The sequence below is a fragment of the Eretmochelys imbricata genome, chromosome 12, assembly GCF_965152235.1.
Source record: "Eretmochelys imbricata isolate rEreImb1 chromosome 12, rEreImb1.hap1, whole genome shotgun sequence".
Lineage (NCBI taxonomy): Eukaryota > Metazoa > Chordata > Testudines > Cheloniidae > Eretmochelys > Eretmochelys imbricata.
The window spans coordinates 25685449-25706556 of NC_135583.1; the positions used below are offsets into that span (position 1 = coordinate 25685449).

The 21108-nt window shown below is 42.5% G+C and overlaps 1 protein-coding gene across 1 annotated transcript; it reads right to left on the reverse strand.

The window, feature by feature from the left end:
* Positions 1 to 531: 531 nt before the first annotated feature.
* LOC144272772 (fatty acyl-CoA hydrolase precursor, medium chain-like) lies at positions 532 to 19343 on the reverse strand. The gene is made up of 14 exons (XM_077831081.1): positions 19267 to 19343; positions 16879 to 16998; positions 15173 to 15377; positions 13122 to 13260; positions 12117 to 12250; positions 10668 to 10821; positions 10058 to 10162; positions 8974 to 9081; positions 7708 to 7848; positions 6213 to 6293; positions 5716 to 5863; positions 3096 to 3242; positions 1681 to 1759; positions 532 to 897 (listed from the first exon to the last, which is right to left on the reverse strand). Exons 2-14 carry the CDS (start codon positions 16952 to 16954, stop codon positions 714 to 716), a joined length of 1701 nt encoding a protein of 566 aa, XP_077687207.1. The 5' UTR covers positions 16955 to 16998; positions 19267 to 19343; the 3' UTR covers positions 532 to 713.
* Between the last annotated feature and the right edge of the window lie 1765 nt (positions 19344 to 21108).

The window sequence follows — 21108 nt, forward strand, 5'->3', positions numbered from 1 at the left end:
ACTCTGCACTGGACCCAAGAGCAGGATTGGTGAACCAAGGGGAGCAATCTACTCCATCTTAATGCATGGAGCAGATTGTGCAGGTCCTGGGCATCACATGCAGCCTAGGGAAAATTATGCTTCAGTCTAGCCTTGCACAGCTTAGTGCAGAAGAGTAAACTGGTAGAATGACTCAGCAGAAACAACATGCAGTCAAGCAAGTTTTTGCTCTGAACAGATGTTTGTAATGTGAAAAGGTGAATAAAAACATAACAGAAAATGAAATAAAATGCCCCCAAGCTGGGGGTCCAACCATTTTCCAAGCACCCAGTGTATTGCCCTTCCCAGGGGCACTTCTGCAAGGGGAAGAGCTCAACTAATGTTAAGTCCTCCTTTACTGGGGACCCTGCACCCTGTCACACATAGTTCATTCTTGAGCACCTTTGGTGATCCTCCTTCGGTGAGTTATTTTTCCAAGGAATGACTTCAATGTCAAAAATCTATGCTAGTGCCTTGTTTAAGTTATCTGGAAGATCTCCCTGCTGGAGCTAGCAATGAATCCTATGGGTGTCAAAGCATTCTGCAAGCTGATCCTTACACCAGATACATGAAACAGTATAAAAAAATCTCTGGATAAGACTCCAGAATTTGTTAATTTCTCACAATTAAACCAATTTTATCTGATTTTATTTTGTGACATATACACACGCCCTTTCTCCCCCACACATTATGAATTATAATTCTAGATGCTCTTTCTTTTCCTTCATTTTCTTGATTTTTTCAGGCAGAGTCTTTGTCCAGAACTCCACTCTGTTCCCTTTCAGTTTCTTTGCTTCTTTCTGCTTTAAATTCAACTCCAGGTATTTTTCATTCATGTCATACACTGGCCATTCCACCAAACCTTCGCCATTAGGATTTCTGCACACAATAGAATGAAGAGGTGATACAGTGGTGATATAGACTGGGAATGGGATAATCCATAACTTCTAGGCCTTCAATTTTAATCCAGCCCAGACTAACAAAGCCACTTTCTTCTGACAGCTGTTCATTAGCATGTGAAATAAGTTAGTGGGCTCAGGTTAGCTTCTAATACAAACACTTCCATAGCAGAGAAGTCATCACAATAATAGGCACTGTGAGGAGGTAGTGTGGTGTGGAGGATAGGGTGTAGGACTGGGACTCAGGAGACTTGGGGTACGTCGACACTACTGCAGCTATGCTGCAGTAGCAAAGACATTTCCTACATTGACGGAAGGGGTTTTTCCATTGATGTAGATAATCCACCTCTCTGAGAGGCAGTAGTTATGTCAAGGGAAGAATTCTACTATCGAGCTAGAGGTGTCCACTGTGAGGATTAGGTTGACATAACTATGTCACATAGGGTACAAAATTTTCCCACAGCCCTGGAGCTAGCTAGGTAGACCTAGGGTGAGATGTAGATTAGGCCTTGGCTTCTGTTCCTAGCTCTCAAGATGGTCCCAGGTCACAATTCCGACACATTTTAGTGAGGCTCTGGGTAGCAGCTTGCACTGTCACTACCCATGCTGTACCTTTTCTGTGATTAAGCAGAGGACTGAAGTCTCTAGGGCTATCCATGAAGCTACTTTGGAAACATTACGGGGTCTGCATAACTGGGCTGTTTAATTGGCTGTACATTCAAATAGCAAAATTCTCTATTCGAAAAGAAGCCATGAATCTTACCCATTTCGAGCAAAGTTAGCCCAATATTTCATTATTGTCCTGCTGAGGTGTTTCTCTTCCTCTGTAGCATCTCTGAAAGCTGGGAATATCAAAGGAGGCTTTGTTTGAAAACAGGTAGTAGGTGTAGATTCAGAACCACCTTGCACCAACTACAGTTAACCTTTTGAACCTCGGTATTTTATAGGCTGCCAGTCAAACTACTGCTTTGAGGGGGGTGTGTGTGTGTTACAGAAAGGGAATGTATATGTCTATAGCCTCCAAAAAAGGGTTAAATTACCATATATTGCTGGATAAAAAGGAAGCCTGGATGTAAATCCATGTTGTCAGGTAAGGACTGGGAAAAAGTGTCACAAACAAAAACTACCCATTATTCTCCTATGCCAAATTAATCAAACAGAATAATTTGTGATGGGAGGAGCAAGAAGGAAATATATATGTTTTTAATTTTACAAGTAGAATTTTGCAAGGCTGATTTAAATATGGCCAAAGTCTGCCTTCTCATACACCCACTTATGCAACTCTGCTGATTTTAGCAGGTACCTGTCAGCCCTCAATACCAAAGGGAACAACATATGGCTAACCAAGGGGTTCTCACAATTCTGAGGGGGGGCCTCAGAATGCAGCCACGATCTCTTGCTGGTGGCTGGTCTGACAATTTTTCCTAAACTACTTAATTAACTTTAGGAAAAGTAAATAAATATGCACATATCCATGTCCAAATCATTGTAATTTGTTTATGCAGAATCTTTTCTCCCAGACTCAATTAAAATAATGTAGAGTTGTCTCTATTCTTTACTGGACCTAAACAGAATAGAATCACAAATAAGGTGCCTTGTACGTTCTTGTCTTTTGCTTTTTTTTTGGTTGCTTCCCCCTCCCCCCAAGACATGCTAGTAACTAAGTCTGCAGTGAAAAGTGATATTAATAAACATACAAATATATCACTTTTCACAGCGGACTTACTCAGCCCCAGCAAGCCTTGGATGGGGAGGTGGATATGGAAGCAGTGGGGGCCAGGGACACTGAAGGTGGAGGTGTGTGACCTTGGGGCCAGAGCCTGCCACCATATGGTCGGGGAACGGACCCTGAAGCCCCGTGGCTGGAGCCTGCCACCCACCACCCAAGGGCTGAAGCCTGACCCCACCAGCCCTGGGAAGGTGGGGAACTCACTGACTGCCTGCTCCTCCAGCTTGTGTGTCTCCAGAGGTGGGCAGGGCCCAACCACTGCTGGCGGCTCTGTGGGAGGGGGCCGCTGCTTTGTCCACGCCCCCTGCAATCACCGCCCAGGAGGCTGTGGCCGCAAGAAAAGTCCCTCATGGCCGCATGTGGCCATGGTGGCTGCATCTGAGAAATACTGGGCTAACCTGCGGTTATACTGGAACAATAAACATACACTATGTTACAAAATTCCGTACCAGACAGTGACGTCTCATCAGTAAGAAATGCCCCTCCAAAGACAAAACTAACTTCATCTCCATGATCCGCTTTTACAAAATCTGGTTTGAAACTTGCTGAACTTGGACGATGTTGGAATTCGTAAAAGTAGACTGGAGAGCCAGAGTCTAAGAGAAAACACAATTAAAATAAATAGAAAAACCACTACAAATCCACAAAGGCACCGAGCCTATTCAGTGCTGCATGGGGAATGGAAGTTATAGATTTAAAAAAATAAAAGGACAACATATTACATTTTACAGTGAGAAGCTAAAACAATTCTAGGCATGTAACTGGAGATTGGAATCAATAGTTTCTGACTTGAGTTTCAGATGAGACATGAACTCCAAACATAAAAGGAAGGATATCAGATTCAAAGCAGTTAATGGATCAAGCCCCAGACACATTAAAGACTTAATTTTGATCTCTGAACGTCTAAGAGTTCTTCTCGTTTGGGACAATGCAGAGGACAAACCAAAGGACAAAGCACATGAGCATTGAGAGCAAAGCATTTTCAATCCCCCAATCTTGCTATGGAACCAACTTCCAGAAGAAATCAGCTGAATCTAGAATCTCATCATCTTTAGGAGACGCTATAGAACCTCTTGAAAAAGCTTTTCCACCATAGCAAAAATGACACCAACAAAATCCCATTGACACAACCGCCCATCACCCCGAAAAAGAAGCTGAAACAAAACCAACCAACCAAAACAAAACACAACACATACTCCAAGAAGAGTTTTTTCCCCACAAAAGGAGAAGGACTAATGATGCCATGAAGTCCACTAGGGACTTTGCTATTGCTGTCCATTTTACTTGGAAGACAGCCAAATACTATTCTGACAGGTGGCAGTGTAAAATCCTAAAATAGCTAAATCGGTAACGAGAGGGACCTGCATACAAAGGCTTTTCGGCTGCATCCAGTACCAAAGGGGGAACAGTTTGGGCACAGTGATTGAAAAAGATTAGGGAGATATTACAGAAGAAATAATTAAAGCCTGCTTAACACAAGGAATACTTGAGTTCTGTCTTCGAGAGTTAAAGTGCTTATACAAGTGAAAGGTGGAAATATACTCACCGTAAGTATGTATATGCCTTGTCCCCAGCCCACTATTCAATCACCAAGATTAGGAAGAGTGCTGTGGCATTACGCCCCATATTCTTCATAGTAATATTATTATATGATTATGCTATAACTAGGATATATTTTATGCAAGACAGATCAAGTAAGATATTGAAAAGTTATGATTCACTGAATACGATTATCCTACTTGTATGCGTGTATTATTTTGGTATCTGAAGTTAGGAACATTGTCTATGCATCTATTACAAATGTGTTTACACCTGGGAAATGCCCACTAGACAGAATGCAATCAGTCTAGATGACTGGCTGGGAAGGGACATTAGCTTCTTCTAAGACCTGTTGTTCTCCCTAATCTCCCACCAGGGAGCCTTCCTGAGGACACTACAAACAGCCTCCGAGTTATGGCTGCTGTGACCTTACAGGGACATGTGATCAAGTCACCTGGTTCTGGACTCCATCTTGAAATACCAGTGTTTCCCCCTGAAAAGCATAGGAACTAAGCCTAGAGACAAAAGAGTTCCCACATAGGCAAAAGCTATTTAAGGCAGGAGAGTAGCATCACTGTGGTTTTTCACTGCCTCCCCACCGAAAGAGACTCCTGAAAACACCTGAGGAAGAAGGACTGAATTGGGGGAAAGGGCTGAACCCTGGCTAGGAGGATTTCTAGCCTGTGAAAGGAATACCTGGGGTTTTAAGCTGCAAGCAAGTGCAGTTTGCCCTTTAAGAATCTCTGCAACTGGCTTAAATCATCATTTAGGGTGAGAATTTGCTACTCATATCCAATATCTTAGTATATTAAGCTTAGATTGCATTTTGTTTATTTGCTAGGTAATTTGCTTTGATCTGTTTGCTATCCCATATAATCACATAAAATCTATCTTTTGTAGTTAATAAGCTTGTTTTTGTTTTGTCTAAAACAAGTGTGTGGAAATCATAACTTCGGGCAGAAAGCTGTTGCATATGTCTCTCCACATTGAGGGAGAGGGCGAATTTTATGAGCTTACGCTGTATAGTTCTCTGTGCAGCACAAGATGGTATAAATCCAGAGGGGTGTAGGTGCCTGGGAAGCTGGTAAGTGTCCTAGCTGTATAGCCTTCCCATGCAGGGGCTGGTCAGAAGGCCTGTCTGCATGTTATTACAGCTGGGTGTGTCCCTACCTGTGTGCTGGTGAAAGTGTGAGACTGGGACATGTCAGCTTGTCACAGCAGCTTGTCACAGCATTACAGGGTGAGTGGGACCCCAAGCTGATGGGTCAGGGGGAGGGAGGGTGTGAGTGGTACTCCAGTTCCAGGCAGCACCTTGGGGGGAACCCGTCACAAAGCGCATTAAAAAGTGACCCAATAATCTTCAATAATGAATACAACTGAGAATGCTTTGCCTAACTAGAAAGAGCGGTGACCAAATTGAAATCAGATCATGGACGTATTAAGTGTGATATCTGAAGTCAAGTGACAATTGAGTCTTGGTAGGTTTGAACTTGTGACCTTTTATTTAACAAATATTAACTAGAAACTTACCTCTGTGATAATTAGATGTTTTTATAGCTGGAACTAAAAACGTTGCATCTCCCAACATATCCAGAAACCGGTCCCGCAGAGCGACAGGGTCGTCTGTGTCTCCCAGATACTCGTCTGTTATCAGAGACACAAATTCAGCTGGCACAGGCTGGAAGGAAGGATAAGGAGAAGAAATTAACCAAAAACCATTAAAAAGAAGTGTCAGTATCTAGAATTCCAAGTAGCAATTAGCTTGTAAATCTCTTTTTTTAAAATCAGAACCAGACAGCCCAGCAATAAATGTAGCTTTTGAGAACAACCCCTATTTGTGCCCAGCTTTGTGTTAAGTACATGCAGATAAGTAGGTGCCCACGTGTGAAAAATGCACATAGGTCCTTCAGCATCTGTGGGATTTTTAAAAAAATGTATGTACAAAAAACCCAAAAAACTCCACCAAGTCCTAAATGTTCAACACATCTGAAAAGAAAGAGACATGAGAAAATCTGCAGGTCTCTTACCAAGAACAGGTGCAGCATTTGTAATGTTGAGAGGATGGTTTCTTTTTGCATCCCCTCCTTCAAGCCAGGTATGTCCAAAAACTACACAGGAACATATTAAAAATAATCATTTATGTTTATATAGCCCAAGAGCCTTAACAACTACACAGAGATTTACATATAAACCCACAAATGAAAGGTTCTGTATAACATAGGAACTGCCATTCTGGATCAGACCCAAGGTCCATCTACTACACTATTAGGTCTCAAACAGTGGTCAAGACCATGTGATTCAGAGGAAGGTGTAAGAACCACACAGTAGGCAGGTGTGGGTAATCTGTCTCCCGTCCCACACCCGAATCATGTCTCATCCTGATCTCTAATAGTTAGAGACTGGTTTCAGACCTTAAATGTGAGATTTCACATCCCTCCCAAAATGACAACAACAATTCTGGATACTCTTATCATATGTGCGTCCAATCCCTTTTTGAGTCTTGCTAGGTTCTAGTTAAGGTTAGAAAAGTAGATACAAAATATAGAATAAGTAAAGCTTTTGCCAAGTTTTTAGGGGAAGGTAGATCTAGATATAAATCCCTAAAGTTCTCACTATAAGGTAAATCAAACTCAAGCTATGGGAGTTCTCCTAGTACAGGAGGCTCTCAGTTTGGAGAAACCTGCAGCTGGTGATGTGGAGGGAGTGAGGTTGTAAACTCCTGAAGTTGAATTGCAAAGCACAAAGTAGTAGTGACGCAGAGAAACCAACTTTTTTTGATGTATGGATGCCTCAAAAGCTTTATTTATTAATTAACAAAGACAGTGGTTTCCCCTGCGTGTTTTAACATTTGAATATCAGCCTAAATTTTCAAGAGAGATAAGTGATTTGGGGTGCCTTAATTTATTTTTGGATGTCCAGTCTGAGGCCCTTAAATGTGCCTGATTCCCAGAGAGTGGCACTCAGCGCTTTCTAACAAACCATCTGGGCATCCAAAATCACTAGTCAATTTTGAAAATTCTGGCCATCAAATTTCCCTCTCTTTGCTGGAGGACCATGGCAAAATTCTTAGAGGACTTCTGTGGTGACATCAGATACACACTGGAGCTCAGATTATAAGAGTGTGTGTGTGTGTGTTGGGGGGAGCCTGGTGAGGAATGTTGATCATTACTTTAATTTCCAGTCTTTTCTAATTCTTAGACTTAACTTTCTGCTACTCTACCCTCCATCCCAGAGGTGGTCTATGTATGTAATAACTCTGGGATCCTTCAGAAAGGAAGGCCCTCTGTGAACATAAAGTAATTTTTTGGAAAGAGTGAAAACTATAAAAATGCACAGGAGCAGCTTGGGGCCGGCGGGGGGGGGGGGGGGAGGAGGGGAAGAGGGCCTTTCCTAAACAAGAATGGGTGACCAAACTTTGTTTTTAATAGGAGAGGAGGCTGGTATAAAAAGGTTTGGGAAATGTGCCACTAATATGCAGTTAATGCAAAGACTGCTGTAGAAGAGCCATTAGAAATTACTTACGAAAGGAAGCAACCAGCCAAACTCATGATTATTTATTCCTATTATATATGGGACAGCACTGAAGTCTTTGCCAGCCATTAGCTCTTCAGGGTTCTTCTGAATAAACACACCATCTATAACTGCTGGGATAATTCCGACTTGCTGGAGGAGAAAAAAAGAACGCATTTTTAGAGCCCTGTGCAGATACAAAATTTATATCCGATCTGCGACCTGCAAAAATGGTCCATGGATATCTGTGGATATGAGCCAATATCTGTGGATTTGTAGGGCTCTACACATTTTCAATTGTTATGCGGACTTACTGGTTTTCCTATAGACAGTATTGCAAAGTTTCAACTGAGGCCAGACTAAAAAAAAAATTCAGACAAATATTAGTAACAGTGTGATGGGGTGGACTAGGTCTTGAGGTCCCCTGCTGGAGGCCTTGTGGCCCTGCCACACCTCACCCCAGAAAAGGGCAGTGGAGAGAGTCCTCTGAGCTGCCTAGAGTGGCTGTGTGGGAGGCAGCGAAGCAGGGCCCAGCAGGGTAGTATAAGAAGAGCTGCAGGGCCAGATTAAGCAGTTCCTTGCTTGAGCTGGAGGAGAGTGGATGGTACTCTGAACTGGCTGCTAGGACTCCACCAGGACAAGGCCCAGAGGAAAGGGTGAAGAATGTGCTGGAGCCACGGGGAAGTAGCCCAGGGAATTAGAGCAGCAATGCAGATTATTTAAAGGGACATTGTGATCAGCTGCTATCTGTTGGGTCCCAGGGCTGGGACCTGGAGTAGAGGGCGGACCCAGGTTCCCCGCCAGCCACTAGGAAAGTGGCCTGGACTTTGAGGCACCCCAGAAGGGGAACTGAACTGTAGTGACCCAGCTGAAGAGCTGGGGCCAGAAAGGCCCTGAGAGGGCCAAGTCACTACCTCCAGGGGAGGAGCCCTGGGGCACTGCTCTATTCTGGAGCAGGGAAAACTTGAGGGAGCCATTACAGAGAGCACTGGGAGAGGCCCCTGCTGGACTTTTTGCTTTTATCTCACAGACAGATTGTGTATGACTTGGCCAGAGGGCTGAGTCACTGAAGACCCACCACAAACAGAGAGAGTCCAGGCACACACACTTGGCCAGGGGGTGCTCGTGAAAGGTGAGTGTGACCCTATTACAAACAGTTATGCAAAAAAAATTATGATGCTGGTCCCAGTTCAGCCCAGACACACCTCTATGGATGTCAGTGCCATTATAACTGCATGCACTGTGGCTGCATTTGATATCTCAGTCAGCCTCACCCACCTGTTGTTGTTGAACGTTCAAAATCATTTCTTCTTCTGGTTTCTTCCTTAGGCAATGAACCATTGCAGCTGAACTGGAGGTGTCACAGCCAGTTATGTTAGCGACTATCTGCAATTATTTACAAATAAAAAAAATTAGATCTTTTAAAATCTTTTAGGTTCTAGGGAGATTATGTTAAATAGTAAAAACAAGAAAGTGTTACAAGGAATATAAAGTGGAATTTGTGAAGCTAACCTAGCACACACACTTACAAGTCCATCTTTAATGAGCACCAATTTTTCCATAACATGCACCTGAAGTCCTAGGATGGGATTGTCAAAACTGCTCATTGTTAGCCTAATTGATTTAGTCTTATGACAGATGCTTTTGAAAAATCTCACCCATAGCATAGAATACTAGCTGAATATGCTTACAAATCAGCTTGGTAGGTCTGGAATCTAAACAAGAGACCAAATGATAAGTGTAAAAAACATGTTGTTTTAAAGGGACATTTATAAACCTCACAAGAAATGAACGAAGCCAAGCGCAGCACTCTAGTTTCACATAACTGATCATCTTGTCTGATCATTGGCATGAGTTTAGAATAAAGTATCCTGCATCTCTTTCTGAACTGCTTGGCTGCTTTTGGTTGATGTAATAATATTTTAAAAAAATATTTTAGATTGTGCCAATAAAACAGCAATCAATCTCTAGAGTCCTTATATTCTACTGAAGCAGACTTACATTCCCCAGCATGAGCCCTCCACGAGTACCTATATAGGGGTATGAAGAAAAAGGAAGCTACATACAAAGTTTTAAGTCAAAAACTGAGTCTGAGGGGGAAGGGAAGAAAGAAACTCGCAAAGGAGGCAGATGACAGTTTCCACGTAGGAAAAACAATATGTAACATTTGAAGGATGGAATCTGATCTCTGTGTAATAGGTTGCAATGCACATGCCCCATGATGAAGTTTCAAAGAATCTAGCTGAACAAAGAAAAAATGTTAACTCCTCTGGAATGAGACACAGAGCTTAGAGGCAGACGATGTGTCATCATAACTGTGCTGCTTCATTAACATAGTTAGTAAGAATGGGTATATCAGAACCTTAGCAGTCACTTCAGGATGTGAACTGAACACGGCAGAAAAAAGTGCAACTCCACTCTCAGAGATGGCTTTATGGAACAAGCCCTTGGCCAAAGGAGAGAGAACCTGGAAGAGATTGGAAAAAAGTAGGGTTCAAACATTATAGTCAGTTTACAGTAGAGATGGACCAGGCTTCCAGTTTCAGATGGACATGCAACCTTTCCCAGAGTTTGGGATGGTTGTTCCTATTTGGGGGGCTGGTTCAGTTGTCAGACTTGCTGTAGTGTAGGACGGATACTCATTGTTATTCCCAACGTAAAGTAAAACCAGGAGTTTGTAGGGGGGAGATGTTTCAAAGCCTCATCTGTATCCATTATAGCATTTGAGAGGAAGGGTGGCCTTGTGACTAAAGGGAAGACAGGAGTTCTATTTCTGGCTCTGCCACTGGCCTGCTATGCCCTTAAGCTCTCTATGACTTAGTCACCCCATCTGTAAAATAGGGATAATACTTCCCAACTTCTCAGCAGCATTATGAGACTCGATCAGTCAGTGTCTGTAACACACACTGAAACCCATGGATGGAAGGCAGCACAGAAATGCAAAGTATTACATTAATCACTATAAAACCTACAAGGCCAGAAACGCTAATGCCTCCTGCAGACTCTCCAAATATAGTGACAGATCCTGGATCTCCTCCAAAATGTTTGATATTCTCTTGAATCCACTGGAGCGCTGCCACTTGATCCAAAAAGCCCCAGTTTCCATGAGCGTGTTCATCACCAGTACTGAAAGCAAGAGGATTCTAAGTAAGTCCCAATAGACTTTATTTTGCTATTATTAAGTTTATGGTTCTGTCTCCAGAAAACAAAAATAATCACTTATGTACATTGTTTAGAATAACCTTATTGAAGATACGTATTTCTACAAGCCTACCTCTACAAATACCTACAGAGAATGGGCCTAATTCAACCCTGGGGTAACTTCCCCTTCGGTGAAGTGAGCTGTAGCTCACGAAAGCTCATGCTCAAATAAATTGGTTAGTCTCTAAGGTGCCACAAGTACTCCTTTTCTTTTTGCGAATACAGACTAACACGGCTGTTACTCTAAAACCTGTCATTCGGTGAGTGAAGTAACTTCTGGTATGAATTTGGCCCAAGTTAACTAAGATACATAAACTTTTTCCTATTTGTGGTTTGACTTTTGGTTATAGGCTTCTGTGCATTTCTGGGTGATGAAAACAAAAAGAGACAAAATTGTAAATCCCCGCAAAATGCAGAACTGGAAAGGGTTTATGGCAACTCTATACTTAAAACGCTGCACAGCTGCAGCTGCGCCCCTGTAGCACTGAAGTGAGGATGCGCCTACCCTGACTTGAGAGAGTTCTCCCATCATTGGTGTAGTTAATCCATTTCCCCGAAAGGTAGTAGCTCTCCCATCACCATAGCGCTGTCTACCCAGAGGGATTAAGATTACTGTGCTGCTCAGGGGTGTGGATTTTTCACATCTCTGAGCAGCCTAGTTATACTGACATAGGTCTGTAGTACAGACGGACCTTAGTGCTGTTATTCAAGGACTCTCTAAAGGTTAGGAACTAAAGGCCATGCATTAAATGTACATTATAGACATTGGCTATCAGCATCACTCAATGTCAATGCACAATTTGTCTCCTGAAAGTTAACACTATTTCAGCGGATATAATGACATTTGCTGTGGGTTTAAAACCTTCCTCAAATTGATGAGAATGGTACCAAACCTACCTTGTACAATAAGCCAGTCAAGTGAGGAACATCACTATGTAATGGGATCCCATGACCATAAAGAGAGGTACTTGAAAGAATGAACCTATAAACATGCTTCTGTATCTCACGTGAGCTGTGTGTTTTAGGACTTCATGGAGGCGTCATTTGAAGAAGCAAGCGTGTAAAATAGTTCTTTTGGACAAATATTTAGAGGAATGCAGCAGAACAGTGCTCCTACTGTTGATATTTAATATTTTATATCATTAAAATGTTTCACCCATTATATCCTTGTATACAAACTGTTTGTGTTTTAATGGGGATGTGATGATACAAAGACTCACCTAAAGAATCCAGTGATACCTAATCGATACTGTATAGTTACCACCACCAAATTCTCAGAGGCAGATAATCCAGACCCATCAAACATTGAAGCTCCACCCATCGACAGACCTCCTCCATGGATCCACACCATAACCTGAAAAGAACAAATCTGGTTACAGCTCTGATCTCATATGTAAAAACCCAAATCAGAACATTGCAGATTGAAGTTCTAATGCAGATGCACTAACTGAAGATTGGACGTAAGCTAGTGCTCGTGTTACACAGACTGTCCTGGAGACTAAAATCCATCCAACAGGGAAAACAAGGGCAGAGGCAGAGCCGCTTTTCTTCAGGTGTAGTCAGTTACATAAAGCTTAGATAAACATGGGCTACATTGACCCCTGTTCCGAGATTTAGACTGCTAAAATGCAGACATGAATTACATGAAAGGGAGGCATGGTCCAATAGAGCTAGAGATGCTCGCTCTCATACAGATTCCCTTTGTGGCCATAGGCAAGTCATTTAACCTCTTCTGCCTTATCTGTAAAATGGGAATAATGACATTGCAAGCTAATCCCCACATTACTCCTAGGAGTTAATTACTGCTTGTGAAGCACTATGTAAATAATATGGTAGGATTCAGAAAGGCTTTTGAAAGACATTAAGAAGGAACCTGTAATAGTTTAGATACAACTCCCAATTATGTCTTTCCAACAAAAACACACTTCCCTCCCCAACTCTTAAACAATGAAGGATGTGTAAAAAGCTTGGAGGAGTAGATCTAGGAAAAGGACCTCTTTCTCCTCGTCTGGAGAGCTGCCAGAAAAATTACTTCCAAAACACCTTTCTTAAAAACTACTCTTTAGCTTGAATTTTGGCTTAAGTGAGTACTTCCAGCTCTACAAAATTAAGGGGATGCAGACGTTGTCTTGGCTGCTGTCCAGTACTATTGGAGGAGATCTCTGAGCACTTGTAATAATTGCCATGGTTTGAAAACATTACATTTGTACAGTAGCTTTGCTTACAGGTAACTTGGCTTTCTCATTGGAATGGGCAGGGGTATAAATATTCAGGTACAAACAGTCTTCAGAAATTGGGAAGTTAAGTTGTTTAGATGGAAACATTTCTTCAAATTTTTCCAGTACCGCCTGGTCTTGTAAGCACCTTAAAGAACAGAAAGGAGAAGAAGGTTCTTCACTGTTATGATGACAAAAATATCCATTATCAGTTTCACTGGAGGATGTTACATTTCATCATACATTTTTTAAAAAATAATTTAAAAAATTCAAATCATGATTCTTTTTATTAAATTCAGATTTTTTTAAAGTTTACATGCTGCTAGTTCTTTCTTCCCATCTTATAGTCTGAAATTGCGAATGTGGATGTTTTGTACTTGTTTCATCAATTAGTTTGCCAATTAGCAGAATTTCAGTTTTTACATGGAGAATTTTTCTAGTAAAAAGTTTCATGCTGGGGCCCTGATTCAGTGAACACACATGTGCTTAACTTCACTGTTGTAGGTATACCCACTGAAACCAACTCAGCTAGTTATGGGAATATAGTTAGTGTTTGCAAGATCAGGGCATTAAAATACTCATCTCTGTTGAAAAAGTCAAACACAGGGCCTCATTAACATCCTTACTGTGATAACTCCACAAACCCAACCCCGAAACTGATAGCAAATAGCACATGCTATATTTCCAACCAACACTACTTTCCAATATACTGACCTTCCACAAGTCAAGAAGGTTGAAATGCTTCAACAAGGCTATACTCCTCCATTACAGTTTGCACGCAGAAGTCAAAGGGACATTTGCTCACTTATGCCTAAAACTGACTTCTATTTTTACAGATTTTGTGCGTGTATAAAAAAGTTCACAATAACTTGGTTCATGCATTGAAAGTTACTGCAACTTTTCATTGTTAACACAGAAGGAATTTTGTTTTAAGTCACTAATAGATTTAAAAAAAATACATAACAGTTTTATCTGCTAATGTTGCAAACACTGTTGCACATGCGTAACTTTAAACACATGACTAGTCACAATAAAGTCAGTGGGACCATTCATGTGAGTCAAGGTAAATATTTACAGAATCAGGATGTTAATTTTTCAAATATCTGGGGTTTTTTGCTTATAGCAGTTTTGTAAAATTCAAATAAGGTACCCTACCAGTAGCACCATTGTTTTTAAAACAGCATTTAGAATTTAGTTCATTATAAATTTAAATCTAAAATTGCAATAGCACAAGTTTTCAAATCAGTTTGACAAAGCCTCAACCTGTTTTAAGTCAATGATTTAAAGAAAATCAAGTGATTTAATATACCTTGATTTAAATTTCACCACCCTGTTTCATCAGCAGCTCAATTTTCCTGTATAAAAATGGTTTAAAAATTTGATATCAATTAGGTCATTTTAGCAACTTAGGCATTTGTAATGAATACTTCCTTCACCATATTTCTTATATACAGCAGGAAAGAAGAAAAGAAAAAAAGTGCCAAACCAGTTTTTCTGCTCTTCCTGTAAGCAGTAATAGTAATTCCATACTGTATTTCACAAGACCTCACCAACAATGCGGTTTAAAATTAACTGTTTGAGGTGTTAACATCTATCACTGTTTAAACTTGTGTAGCACCTTCTATTCAAGAATCTCAAGCAAATCCTCATCAATTTCAGCTGAGTTTCCCAGTTAGAATTTGGGTGTGGAGGACTTCTATGAAACAGTCTATATGTTCTCCAGTCACATTCCATAGGATTATCACATCTGTAACTGTGTGTCCCGTTAAGACCAGCGTGCCTTAGACAAGTAGGAACCCCAACACTGTTGTTTGAGGGGTTTAGTGCAAGAGTAAAACAGTATTTAGTATTGCTAAAACAGTATTAAGCCTGCACCAGTTTGTGTGACTAGATTTACCATCAGGGCAGTTTTTCGTTATTGTAAAAGCATACTCATTGGGCCGAAGTTCTCCTCAAGGATAAACGCCTTTCCCCAGTGAATAAATTCAATTTATTTAGGCCAAAAATGTTACATTAAAAAAAAGTTAAAGATGTATAATTTGGAGCACAAGGGTTCTTACACTGGTGGAAAAGAAGTTGCATCTCTCACACTAATCCATGGTTCAGCTGGTTGTGGTGGGGAAAATCTCAGGGCTCCCACAGGTGGTTTTGCAAAAGGAATTCCAAGAAACACATTTGTAAGTCTGTCAGTTCCCTTGACAGTAACCTGTTTCCCTTTCAGTGGCCCATATTTGGTAGCCACTTCTGGTTGTTCGGTTTGTTGTCCTGTATAACATAAGATAAATAAATAACCGGACAAGTTAATAGCCTGATTCAGAGTCCTGCTGACTTAATGGGGTTTGGATCAGGCCCCACTAGCACCAAACACTAGTACCCATAGAATTTGCTTTTTTACCCCTTCTCTTCAAAGCTTTCCATTGTTTTCAGTGGCCACAGTAAATGTAGCTATTACAAACACTGATTTCTTCCATTGCAGCGTACATTCCCCCAGTTTCAGATATTTTCCCGTCATTAACTTTTTCAGCAGCTAGGAAAAAAGAGCCTCGAAAGCCACCATTTTGCAGTCAGTCCCAGAGATGGGCCACAGTGAAAACTGCAGATCCAAACAACCATCAAACAACCACCAAACTTTTGAATGTTTGAAATCTGAAATTTTGTGACTTGAGTCTTGAGTCCATCCCTATCTACAGTACATGACTTAAAAGCAGGGTCTAAAGTTAACTAGAGTACAGTTGTTATCCTATCAATCATTATACTCAGTCCTGCTGCTGAGCAGGCTAGCACACATCACAAAGTTCAATGTCTTGTGTAGTCTGGTAAATTTCCCCTTCGTCTTTGAAAGCTCTAATATTTAGAGCTAACATTTAAAGAAGTGCAGCAAAAATATTTTATGGCTCTGGTCAGTACTAGCCACACTCTTCCCAGACTATCAGCAAAAGAAAGGCTCCTTATTTTTCTTGAAAAGAACCTGCTCTGAAATATAGGAATGGTGGGATTTTTTTTTTTTTTTTGGCACTCTTTCCATTCTACTGCCTGCAGTTCTCCTAAGTAGTAAGGTGCTGTAAAAGCACAGCAAAAACAACTATGAAGTATGGATACAAAGATGACTAGATTTAATAAGAAAAAAATAGTAATCTAAAGCTGTGTTCAGAACACAGCCAGCCTAAGCATTGGAGATCAGAAATGAGCCCACAAACACAAGAAGATAAGCTCAGATCTGATGTAAGCAAGTGAAACTCTACTGTAATTTAGTGGATAAACTTTTTAACTGGAGTTACAGCAGGTAGGAATTTGACCCAAGAACTCTGCTGTAGAAACAACAATTAGATAAAAGTTGAAGTAATTTCAACTGCTGATCCAACAGAGTTAACCATATAATGAGCAGCCTTCATGTGCACTCTGGATAGATTTTGATAGTCAACTTAACATTTCTACTTTCAGACAATGCAGATTTCCTTTCAAATATTTTATGTACTAATATTAAAATTAGCCTTAAGAAAGACTGTGATGACAAATGACCAGAAAATGTACAGACTAAGTCACACATTGTCTTTGTAAAAGTGAAATAGATCAATTCCTGAGAATAATCCTTTGTCTCCAGTACAAACTAGGTCCTGTAAACTGTCTGCCAACTTCATTTGGGGGAAAATTAAAATGAAATAGGATTTTGATTAAAAAAACTACACAGAACCAGACAGAAACTGATTGTGGAATCCCTGAATCCCACTCAGTGTTTGCCTTTAAAGTAAGACATTTTATTCCTTACCCTCAACTAGAATTGCAAGCACCCATGCTGCACAAATCAGGGACCAAAGCAAGGAACTCCTGCCAGGAAAAGACATTTTCTTCTGTGCGCTTGAACACAGTGTTGTCTTCCTTGTTTTAACTGCTGAAAAAGCAAACCCAAAAGTCACACTACAAGGGCCCAACTATGAGCTCACAATTACATTCTCTTTCAAACACATGGTAGAAATATGTTGAAATCTGTTTTTAAAACTCAGTTTTGACCTAAGCCCTGACTGAAAATGAGTCAGTAGTTTTTGGAGGAAGTCAATATGGTACCTGTCACAGAAAATCACCTGGGAGCAGGGCCATCCCTAGCGATTCTGGGGCCCTATGCAGCCCCTCCACAGGGGGTGTGTGGTCCCAAGCCTCTGCGGGGGTGGGGGCGGGGCTGGCTTCGGGGGCAGGTGGGAACTGCCCCCCCAGCACTCACTGGCAGTGCGGCTGGGGCCGGGTTGCGACACTTCCCACCGCTGGTGAGTGCAGGCCCGACCCTGTGGCAGTCCTCAGGGGAGTGGGGGCGGGCAGGGGCTTTGGGGAAGCAGTGGGGGTGGGGCTAGGGCAGAGCAGGGGTGGAAAGAGACGGGGCTGGGGCAGAGCAGCATGCAGCTGGACAGGGCACCAGGAAATGTGGTGCCTCAAATTTCCTGGTGCCGTACGCAGCGTACTTTGCATATGGGTAGGGACGGCCCTGCCTGGAGTAATGATCACACTCCCTGCCTCTCTCCCATTTTGAGCCACACTTATGTCACAATCATTCTGAGTTCCTCTTTGCTTTCTGAAATGCAGGGTAGGAGGGCAGACAAAGCAGTTGTACAAACTATTTGAAATCAATTCAGCAAGGAAAAGCTGATAGGACTCACTACAAAATTAGGTTGGTGCACTGAGAGTATTTCAATAAACCTGCACTTCTTCCTGCAGAGGGGATATTGTTCAATATAATAGTCACAATACAGAACTGTGAGAGGAGTGCACATGTGACTGCTCACACCTCACAGACCCAGACTCAAGAGTGGGGGAGAAGTCAGGCAACCTGAACCCCCTCAGGTCCAAATGCCTGTTGTGTACCCTCACTTCCCTCCCAGTTGGCAGCACGTAAGGGAGCTCTCTAAGGCAATTGCACCAGCCAGAGGCTCAACTCCTCCTCTTCCCTTCCCCTTGCAAGGGATGAGGATCTGTCTGGAAAGAGGGTCAGTCTCTCAGACAGCCCCAGGACATTCAGTTTGAAGGGTTTGGTCTCCCAGAGTCTATTGCCCCTTTGCAAGGTTTACCTTATACCCCTCTTCCTGCCGTGTATTGCCTCACTATAAGTCAGGGGGGCTTTGGGAGCGGTGGGTTTTGTGGCTGTCTCCTCACACCGATATGGAAGAGGCTAACGAGCTCTTCTGGGCCTGTTCCACGCTAAGGAGACCTACCTGCTAGGTTTGTTCAGCCTGGTGGAGAAGGAGCTTAAAAGGGGGAATTTACTACAGGAAGGGGCGCTGAAGAGGAAGAAGGTGCTCCATCCAGAGACTGCTGGCCATCAGGCCATTAATTTAGACTTGGCTGAGGGCAATAGCTGAAAAATATTGTCACCCGTCTGAAGAGTCCATAGTCATACCTCCTCCCCACTGTAATTTTGTTCCTGGGTGTGTTGGGCCTTCCTCAAATTCTCCCGGGTGAACACCCCTATATTTCTGAGTTGCTCACTTAACTGTATGATATATTGAATTGCGCTTAAGGCCCCCCACATCTTTTTCTTCCTGTCCTTCTTGTCGCAGATCTAAGATGCCCTGCCATTGGCAACCATAGAGCAATTAGAACGGGGAGAATCCTGTAGAGGCTTGTAGGACCTCCTTTATGGCAAACAGGAGTGGTAATGTAACCCGGAAAATGGATTTTGGGGCACCCCTAGAATAACCTGCCTATCACCCCTTTAACCTGTCCTTCCCAAGATATGGGTTTCCAGGGCAGTTAGGGAAACACTAGAAGACATAGCTATAACCTTCCGATAAAATGATTGACACAGGCAGTATTTTCTCCTAAATAAAGTATCTTTTATGAATGTAACTAATAATCCCTACCACAGCATAATCTACAATTAAAAATCAGACACAAATCCCTTATTGCAAGTTAAAGAGCAATTAAACCACAATAACATAATTTTATGATACTGAGTGGATGCGCTCTGTAACGGCTGGTCCATTACAGATCGCTGACAGCAGTTCTTAAACGTACTCTAAATTTTACATAGGTAACTTATGATTAACAACAGAATTTTATGCATCTTTATTAACACCCATACACACACATTAATACTATACCCTACACTACGCTATACTATACCATACTTATATTTATACTGTAATTAAAACTAATGGGTTTACGCTACCTGCTGACTTTAGCCGCTACCACTGCTGTTGCTGCTTTGCCAGATTGTTCCGTTCTGTTCTGCTCCGTCAGGTCAGTTCTCTGCTTGATCTCGCCGTCTGTTCTGCTCCGGCAGCCGCTCTCCTAACTCCTCACTTCTTCTCTCTCAGCTGTTCTAACCCTCAACCTTTTATACAGTGCTCTCAGCTATCAGATCTTTACTGCACATGCTTATCACTACTTGTATGCCACAGAGTTATGCCGCACCTGTTTGGCTTTGTGGCAATTCTATGGAGGGTGTTTTTTGTTTTTTTTTAGCTGAACTTTCAACTTTCTGGCCTACTGTCACCAATGAAGTATCATATAACCTGCAGCTTCTAATGGTAGACTGACTTTTGCCTATTCAAAATGGAAGCTAGGGACACAAAATAGAGTCCAAAGAATCTCTCCAGTATCAGAGCTGGTCCCACTGCCTGGGTTTGTCACTTCAGCATCCCCTTCAGGGTCTTATTAAACCACCTTACTAGACCATCAGTCTGCAGGTGGTACACTGAGGTCTTCAGAGACTTGACCTTCAGAAGGAAGCATAATTCCTGTATCATTTGGGAAGTGAAGTTAATCCTGTGGTCTGTTAATATTTCGCAGGGAAACCTTCTGAGTGACAAGAGCTTCAAGAGCTCTGGAGCTATAGCTGTTGCTTTTGGGGAGTGGAGAGGCACAGCCTCTGGATACCTGGCTGCATAGTCTACAATAACTAATATGTACTGATGCCCTGCTGCAGTTTTTTCTAGGGTGACCATGTCTACCGCGATCCTTTCAAAAGAGGTGTCAATCAGGGCAGAAGGACCAAGGGTGCCTTGGGAATCCCTTTGCTTCTAGCTAGTTGACACTCTGGGCAGGAGGAACATTATTCTCTCACTTCATGGTTTACGCCTGGCCAATAGACTTGAACTAATATCTGGGCCAATATCTTTTCTCTCCCCAGGTGGCCCATGTAGGGGATATCACGTATCAACTGCAACACGGCCTGGCGGTACCAGCATGGTACCACCAGCTGGTCTCTCACCAATCCAGTTTGCTGATTCTTCTCTATTTGGTATAAGTGCTCCTTCCTGAGTGCAAAGTGTGGATACCATTCACCTTCCTGAGACTCTGTTTTAATGGGGACTAGTTGCTCATATGCATGGCTTAACTTAGGGTTGCTCCTCTGTTCTAACAAGAAATTCCCATTCCGTAAGAGGACTGCCAGCTCCTGGTGGCCTGCTTCTTTCTTTCGGTGAGGGTCTGCGGCTGTGTTGCTCAGGATGTCCCTTCTCTGGGGTCATTGGCTTCCCCAAGGTTTGCCAAGCTCTGGCAAGCTGGTGTCGCCACTTGGCCCCGTTCTCACTTGCGGCCCAGGCCTGGGTATTAATAACCTGCCATAAAAAGGATCATCTAGGCTATAATCATGGGGTAGGCCAATTTTTCTGCTAAGGCTGCGGTTATTACTGCAGTATGGGCTCCCACCATCAGCTGTAGCTGCTGGCTGGGGTAGGTCTTGACATTGCCATGGATACATTGAAGGTGGATTGTGTTTTTGGGAGTGGTGTTACTTCTCACCATGGAGGCCTGGACCACTGTCTGACTGCAGCTTCCCTTGGACCATCACCGGTGCCATCAACTTGGGGAGGGGGTGTTTCCGTGCCTGGGTTTCCACCATCCAGCCCGGGGCGTACTCACATGCCATCAGTGGGCACTCCCTCGATATGTGCCATCTACCCACAAGCATAGCATGTTAATGGGCTGGGGTTGCCAGCCTCTTTCCCAGACTGAGGGCAGCTCGCCTGCGGGATGTGGGCTAGACCTTCATCTATAAGCCACACTT

Coding starts and splice junctions, on each gene's coding strand:
- LOC144272772 (XM_077831081.1), bottom strand. CDS start 16,954: ATGTCTTTTCCTGGCAGGAGTTCCTTGCTTTGGTCCCTGATTTGTGCA. Junction 10,822..12,116: donor GGTATCACTGGATTCTTTAG/GTGAGTCTTTGT, acceptor TCTTGCTTTCAG/TACTGGTGATGAACACGCTC. Junction 7,849..8,973: donor TGAACGTTCAACAACAACAG/GTGGGTGAGGCT, acceptor TTTCTCCTCCAG/CAAGTCGGAATTATCCCAGC.